The sequence below is a fragment of the Octopus bimaculoides genome, unplaced genomic scaffold (genome assembly GCF_001194135.2).
Source record: "Octopus bimaculoides isolate UCB-OBI-ISO-001 unplaced genomic scaffold, ASM119413v2 Scaffold_12528, whole genome shotgun sequence".
Lineage (NCBI taxonomy): Eukaryota > Metazoa > Mollusca > Cephalopoda > Octopoda > Octopodidae > Octopus > Octopus bimaculoides.
This window is the reverse complement of record NW_026356536.1, coordinates 70001-78437: the sequence shown is the minus strand read 5'-3', so window position 1 is coordinate 78437 and position 8437 is coordinate 70001. Positions and strand designations below refer to the sequence as shown.

Genomic DNA, 8437 nt, shown 5'->3' with positions numbered 1-8437 from the left:
ATAAAAATTTGTACTAAATTTATCTTCTGTTTCCTTCAATTATATAAGTGTAACAGGCCGAAACTGTTGTGATAATTGGAAGCCATGGATGTTCCTTCCTGGTTTTCCTGTCTGTCCTTGTATCGTCCATCTGTCTGTATATTTTCATTGTTATCCGTTATGTTCTTGTTCTGTTTTTTGGATATATGTGTATGTATATATATATGTATATAAGTCTGTATGGAAAGAGGTTGTTTTTTCCTAGGGATAAATTTTATCCAAGCATACACCAGTTTAGCTCTATATCGATTAACGATATTGGAAATTCTACATGTGTATATGTACTCGTGTTTATTGTCGGTTCTTCCTCGATATTAGCACCCTTACACTTCTGAAATTCCAGTTGTCGCTATAGGGGTTTCTTATAAGCAAGCAACTCTAGACTTGTTTTTTAAAAGCGATCTCTCAGGCGTGGCTGTGTGGTAAGAAGCTTGCTTCCCAACCACATGGTTCTGAGTTCAGTCCCATGGCACCTTGGGCAAGTGTCTTCTCCTTTAGCCTCGGGCCAGCCAAAGCCTTGTGAGTGGATTTGGTAGACGGAAACTGAAAGATGTCCATCATGTGTATATATTGTGTGCCTGTGTTTGTCCCCCTATCATCACTTGACAACTGATGTCGGTGTGTTTATGGCCCCGAAACTTAGCAGTTCAGCAAAAGAGGCTGGTAAATTAAGTACTAAACTTACAAAGAATATGACCTGGGGTTGATTTCTTCGACTAAAGGTAGTGCTCCAGCATGGCCACAGTCAAAAGACTGAAAATTGTAAAAGAGTAAGAAGTCCCTCTACGAGTGCTTGTAGAAGGATCCTGATGACCCCCACATGACCAGAAGTGGACTAACGCATTTCCGTAAAGAACTGTCGGGTTGACAGTGTTGATCGTTTGTATAGGATTACTGAGTTAGTGAAGTCGGCGAGCTGGCAGAAACGTTAGCACGTAGGACGAAATCTTTAGTGGTATTTTGTCTGTCACTACGTTCTGAGTTCAAATTCCGCCGAGGTTGACTTTGCCTTTAGTGGAGGTGCAATGGCCCAGTGGTTAGGGCAGCGGACTCGCAGTCATAGGATCGCAGTTTCGATTCCAAGACCGGGCATTGTGAGTGTTTATTGAGCGAAAACGCCTAAAAGCTCTACGAAGCTCCGGCAGGGGATGGTGGCGAACCCTGCTGTACTCTTTCACCACAACTTCCTCTCACTCTTACTTCCTGTTTCTGTTGTGCCTGTAATTCAAAGGGTCAGCTTTGTCACACTGTGTCACGCTGAATATCCCCGAGAACTACGTTAAGGGTACACGTGTCTGTGGAGTGCTCAGCCACTTGCACGTTAATTTCATGAGCAGGCTGTTCTGTTGATCGGATCAACTGGAATCCTCGACGTCGTAAGCGACGGAGTGCCAACAACAACAACTGTGTTAGTTTAATATTGTACTTACATTTGGCGAAGTACGGAGTACGTTCTGCGTGAACATAATTTTGCGAAAGGTTATTTTCGATAACCATATCCAAATATTCATTTGGGTGATTCTATTCCTACACCCTTGTGCACACCCCAACATCATCATAACATTATTGGTGACGAGATATCAAACTCACAACGTAAGAATAAATGGTCCTGACATTCTTTTTACTTTATATGAAATATTCTTGACATTCTACTGTTGTTTTATCGCCATTTGTTTACAAGTATTATAAATTTTATATGTAAAATAATTTTATGGGAATGAATTACGGTTTATAACATTGCTACTATGGGAAATTATTGCTCTACTTTACGAGTTTTCACTTTACAAGCAGTTTAACTCGTATATCAAGGTATTACTGTATAAATATGTTTTTTTTTCTGTTTATTCCTGCAATCTGTCAAGTATTGGTTTTTATGGATTTTTATTTATTTATAATTTTTCAATTTCAGGCAAAATCAAGAATTCGGTTGAATTTCCTTGACCAGCTAGCAAGATTCTGGGAATTACAGGTAAGTTATTTAACTGAGTATTTTGATTTATGCCTAGATAACTTGTTTTCATACATTTTTATACACTGACACACACGTCTAACATCAAAATAGACACCCCTCATTAGTATGATGCTTAAATGCATTAAATAATTTAAGACTGCACAATACATGAACACACACACACTATCTCTTTCTGTATGTGTGTGTATTTGATAGTGTATATAATAAGTATAGGGTTTTTTTATACTTCTTTTATTTTTCAAGATTAAGATAATGTTCATTTTTAATCTAAAATATTCTCTCCTTCATTCTCTACAATGCTCTTCCATCTATCTGGTAGACTTGCAAGGCCCCTTTTTCCAAAATTCACTTGTCCGTCACGGAAAATACTCCTCCAGTACTGCTCTGACCTCATCTACAGAATTCATATTTTTCCTGTCCAAATGATTTTGAAGACTGCGGAATAAATGACAATCAGATAGGGCAATGTCCGGCGAATATGGTGGGTGGGGCATCATTTCCCATTCAAACTGCTCTGGTCTTTGGAATGTCATCCCCACTGTATGATGGAAGAACACCTTTCGTCTTGAAACCAAAGATGGTTGTTTCTCTTCTAGCACTGACTTAAGCCACTCAAGCAGCTTGCAGTAGATCTCTTTTGTTATCATTTGATTTGGGTTTAAAAATTCAAAGTGGACTAAACCTTTCATATCTCACCAAACAGATAACAAACACCTTATGTGGGTAAAAACCTTCTTTAGCCTGGGATGCTGGTGTTTCTCCTTTGCCCACTGTCTTTGGTGCTTGACATTTTTATAGAGAACCCATTTCTTGTCACCAGTCACTATTCGGTCCAAAAAAGGTTCATTCGTGACACGTGACAGCAAAGAAGAACACACGTTCTCTGCATACAGTTAGACTCAGAAAGTTTGTGAGGAACCAACTTGACTTTTCTGATGGCATGTAGGTGTCGATGAATGGTTGGATGACCAAATCCAAGCTTCTCTCCTAGTTCCTCAACAGTTACGTTGGAATTTTGTTCCACCAGGGTTTGCAGGATGTCCTTGTTGAGCTCTACAAATTTTCCAAGACAAGGCTTGGAATTTCTGGAACTACCATTGACACTGGCATACGCTTATTGTCTGATCCCCATATACTGCATTGTAACAGAAAGTGTGAGGAATATTCCTCACACTTTCTGTTACATTGGTGCCTTTATTGAACTCATAAAGCAAAATGTGCCAAATCTGCTCCTTTGTCATTTCCATTAAAGCTTTGAAAAAATAACTGTTAAAATCGAACTGCACTCTTCAAAGCTTGCACTAAGAATAAGTTGATGCAGGTAGTTTATCCCATTCCCCTCCGAGTTCATGCGATTGAAAAAAACCACATTATTTATGGGATGATCCAATAAATATACGGTTGAAATGTGTTGAATGTGGTTGACCAGTGTCACCAGCGCAAACCTTTAATTAAAACACAATAATCTCATCATGTACCAACCAACACGCAATTCAATATTTCTTTATTTCCATTTATTCCAGGGTTGTTCCTTAAGGATTCCCCATGTTGAGAGAAAGCTACTGGATTTATTTAATCTCTTCAAGGTAAGACTTCGTGTTATTTTTGACTCGCACCGGTAGACTCTGCTAATGACTAGCACAGCAATAAGGTTTAGAGTAGAGGGCTGGTTTCCGATTTCTTCTGGCATTTAGATAATCCTCCCGGGACACCGGTCTGTTGCAGGGTTACTCATTTTTATAAGTGGGTCCTTTGAGAAGACCCACCAAGCCAAGTGAAATCGCAGTTGTGGCACGTAAAAGCATCATCCATGATGATGCGTTGACTGGGGCAGTGTGAAATGAAGTGTTTTGCTCAAGAACACAGTGTGTTGCCTGGTCCAGGAATTGAAACCACAATCTTACAATCATGAGTCCAACACCCTAACCACTAAGCCACGATAAAATACTGAAATGGAATGGCAGAACTTTTGTGTCAGTCACCAAGTGATCCAGTGTCCATACAGTTACTGGACTTGCTAGAAATGGCAACAAAACTGTCCTTTAATCACACCTTGTCATCTCATCTGCAGGAAGCTCAGTATGAGAGGATGGGGTCTGCAGACCCTTGATTAGAAACAGTTTACTGCAAAAGCTTTATTGAGGGAGCAATGGATGAAATTTTAGCAAATATTGGAATAAATTCTTTTAAAAATATTACAAGACCATGTTTTATTGAAATAATTTTTTAAGATTAAAATGTTTCAAACTAGGTTGACTGGAATGCTAAAAAAAAGGTATAGGTGTGTTTGTGTTATAAGAAGTTTGTTTCCCAACCATATGGTCCTGGGTTCAGTCCGACTGCATGACTGCATGACACGTTGGGAAATTATCTCCTATGGTCCCGAACTAACCAGTCTTGTGGGTGGATTTTGTAAACGGAAACTGAAAGAAGCCCTGTGTTATCATCATCATTTAATGTCCGTTTTTCATGCTAACATAGGTTGGATAGTGTGTGTGTGTGTGTATGTATGTATGTTTGTGTTTGCCCACCTGCTTGGCAACCAGTGTTGGTTTATTTACATTTCTTCAACTTTGTGGTCCAGCATAAGAGACCAATTGAATGACTACTGGCTTCAAAAAAAAAAAGTACGAGGTTCAATTGGTTCAGCTAAAAAAAACTCGTCAAAGTGGTGCCCCAGCATGGTGCCACATAATGAGACTGAACCCGAAACCATATGGTTGGGAAGCAGACATCTTACCAAACACCCACGCCTCTACCTATATGATGATGATCATCATCATCACCATCCTCATTTAACATTTGTTGTCCATGCTGACATGGTTTGGATGGTTTGACTAAGTTGAGGGGCTGCATAGACTCTAGTCCGATTTGGCACGGTCCCTATGGCTGGATGCCTTTCCTAATGCCAACCACTCCAAGTGTGTAATGGGTGCTTTTACATGGCACCAGCACGGGTGCCTGTCGTGCGACACCAGTATCTGCCACAACAACAATTTCACTTGGTTTGATGGGTTTTCTTCTCAAGTACAGCATAATGCCAAAGGTCTCGGCCATTTGTCATTGACTACATATATATATGTGTGTGTGTATATATATATATATATGTGTTTGTGTGTGTGTATATGTGTGTGTGTATATGTGTGTGTGTGTGTGTATTTGTATACACATATTTGTGTGTGTGTGTGTATATATATATATACGGAGAATTCACGAAAAAACAAGAACAGACGAAGACAGGTGGTGTAGAAAACAAATAGATGTATTAGTATAACGCTCGGGAAGTTAAAAAGTCTTTGACGTTTTGAGCCTACGCTCTTCCACAGAAAGAAACAAGGAGAGAAAAAAATGTGTGTAGTGGTCAGCAATCTGTCATGGCAAATGCCGGACAGAAGGGTCACACAGGAGTGTTATATATGTATATATATATATATATATATATATATATATATATATATATATATATATATATATATATATATATATATATATATATATATATATTTGTATACACACATATTTGCGTGTGTGTGTGTGTATATGTATATATATTTATTTTATAAGCAGGGTACTTGATAGTATCAGCATTGCTAGAAATAAGAGTCAAAAACGACTCAAAAACCACAGTTATCACTCATACACTCTGGTGAATTCGAGAAAATGAGTAAATATAAATATCGCAAATGAGTTCCTGATCTTTACTTGCTAATGGTAAGTTGGCTTTTCTATTTACTCGTTTCCTCGAATCCACCAGTGTGTATAATTGATAACTGTGATTTTTGGGTCGGGTTTTGACTCTTATTTCTAGCAATGCATGTACCATCTAGTACCCTGATTATAAATTAATAGTTTTACCTTTATGGTTATTTTATGCATGCTAGCTACTTGTATTATTATTATTATTATTTATTAATAATAATAATATCTTCATATATTTTTATACACACACACACACACACACACACACACACACACACGGTCTGATCAATAAGTATCCGGACTGTTGCCATAGTAATGAAGCTAACGCATACAGAGTGAAGCTGCTTGGTATAGATTAACCTTGAACTCTGTTGTGCATGCATACTAAATTTTAATAATCTAGTTCACTTCTGCTGTTTACAGCAGTGCTTGGAAGGAAGGTGTGTAGTGTGTGATCGACCATGACAGAGAAAGTTGAGCAGAGAACCTGCTTCAAATTTTGCCAAAGAGCTTGGTGTGGTACCTGCCCAGAGGCATACCCAAAGTTTTCAAAAGGTTTTCATCGTTCTCAACACGATCAAGGATATATCTTGGACAACTGAATGAAACTCCGAGTGTCGTTTTGGTCAGCCGAAAGCAGTTTTGGCACAAACTTGGCAGACACGTGTCGCGTGTCTCATACCCAAATCTTCAGTGATAATGGACTGAACAGTAACTAATCTTCACATCCTCTGATAAACTCACGGATGGGGATTTGAGGATTTCCCATGTACATCTGTGATGTTTTTCTCAGTTTCTGCTGGTTGTGGGTCTCCCAGAACGTTTGTCACTATCGACATTTTTTGGGCCATCTTGGAAACGTCTGAACCACTCGTACTCTTGTGTGCGGCTCATACGCTACTCTTCATACACTCTGCAACTTTTTGTAGGCCTCTGAGCAGGCATCGCCATGACAACTTCCTCTGTGATGGTCAATGTGACGGTCACATGCTACACACCTTCCTTCCAAGCACTGCTGTAAGCAGCAGAGGTGAGCTAGTACATTAAAACTTAGTGCACATGCACAGCAGAGCTCAGAGTCAATCTTTGCCGAGCGGCTTCACTCTGTGTGCTTTAGTTTCGTTACTATGGCAACAGTCCGGATACTATTGATGAGACCTCGTGTATTCCTTTACTTGTTTCAGTCATTTGACTGTGGCCATGCTGGAGCACCGCCTTTAGTTGAATCAAATCGACCCCGGGACTTATTCTTTGTAAGCCTAGTACTTATTCTATCGGTCTCTTTTTGCCAAACCGCTAAGTTACGGGGACCTAAACACACCAGCATCGGTTGTCAAGCGATGGTGGGGGGAAAAACACAGATAACATATACACACATACATATATATATATATATACATATATACGACGGGCTTCTTTCAGTTTCCGTCTACCAGATCCACTCACAAGGCTTTGGTCGGCCAGAGGCTATAGTAGAAGACACTTGCCCAAGGTGCCACGCAGTGGGACTGAACCCGGAACCATGTGGCTGGTAAGCAAGCTACTTACCACACAGCCACTCCTGCGCCTGTGTATATACACACACACATGCATGCATGTATACATACACCACACAATTGTATGGTAATTGCCTGTTGGTATAAAATGACTATTTATAAAGAATACAGATGTGTGTGTGTGTGATGGGAATGATATATAAAAATAGGGAAAGGCTAATTAATGTGTTGCAGTTTGTACACGGGCGCACGGATATGGAATATAATTGATTGGAAACCATAGTGAAAAGATCTAGAAAGATCAAAGAAGCAGTGAATATAAAAGTTGATGATAATCAAATCATTGAGCTGTGTTGATAACTGATCAATATGGTGGAGTTTGTTGAAAAATCAATAAAGCTGACCTAAGCAATCTGACATAAAGTGCAGATGAGTCAGCGGCCCAGTGGATACACGGGATATCTGCATTTCCGGTTTCAAACCTGGTCTGGTTTGACATGTGTAAGACACCCATCGGTGATGGAGGAGGATGGAGATTTGGGGTAGAAGCGTGGCTGTTTGGTAAGTAGCTTGCTTCCCAACCACATTGTTCTGGGTTCAGTCCCACTGCGTGGCACCTTGAGCAAGTGTCTTCTACTATAGCCTCGGGTTGACCAAAGCCTTTTGAGTGGATTTGGTAGATGGAAACTGAAAGGAATCGATTGTGTGTGTATACAGTAATCCCTCACCATATTGTGGTTTGGTAATCACGCACTCAGTACATTGCGGATTTTTCTGGCTAATACATGTAAATTTATATCGTTGACTGCCCAGTATATCGCAGGTATCTGTGGCCGATAGGTATTCATTTTTTTTTTTCCAGATTTTATTTATTTCTGTGGGAGCTTTTGTAACATAACACCCGTGATAGTCGAGGGATTTTGCTGTGTGTGTGTGTATGTACACTTGTGTGTAGTATGTATGTATGTATGTGTGTATATCTGTGTATGTGTATATCTGTGTGTGTTTGTTTGTATATCTGTGTGTGTGTGTCTGTCTATCACTCCACCACCATTTGATAGCCAGTGTTGACTGAGGACTGGTGAACCAGATGGCTACACCATGCTCCAATCTGATCTGGCAGAGTTTCAACAGCTGGATGCCCTTCCTAACGCCAACCACTCCGAGAGTGTGGTGGGTGCGTTGACGTGCCACCGGCATATATATATATATATATATATATCTATATATA

At 39.7% G+C, this 8437-nt stretch overlaps 1 protein-coding gene across 1 annotated transcript in view; it reads left to right on the top strand.

Moving 5' to 3' along the window:
• Nucleotides 1–1897: 1897 nt before the first annotated feature.
• LOC106868491 (lysine-specific demethylase 5A) overlaps nt 1898–8437 on the top strand; it is a 65922-nt gene continuing 59382 nt past the window's right edge. Inside the window, exons 1-2 of the mRNA XM_052978276.1 lie at nt 1898–2008; nt 3535–3597. Coding sequence (XP_052834236.1) covers nt 1913–2008; nt 3535–3597 — 159 coding nt within the window. The 5' untranslated portion in view covers nt 1898–1912. The remainder of the gene's footprint in view (nt 2009–3534; nt 3598–8437) is intronic.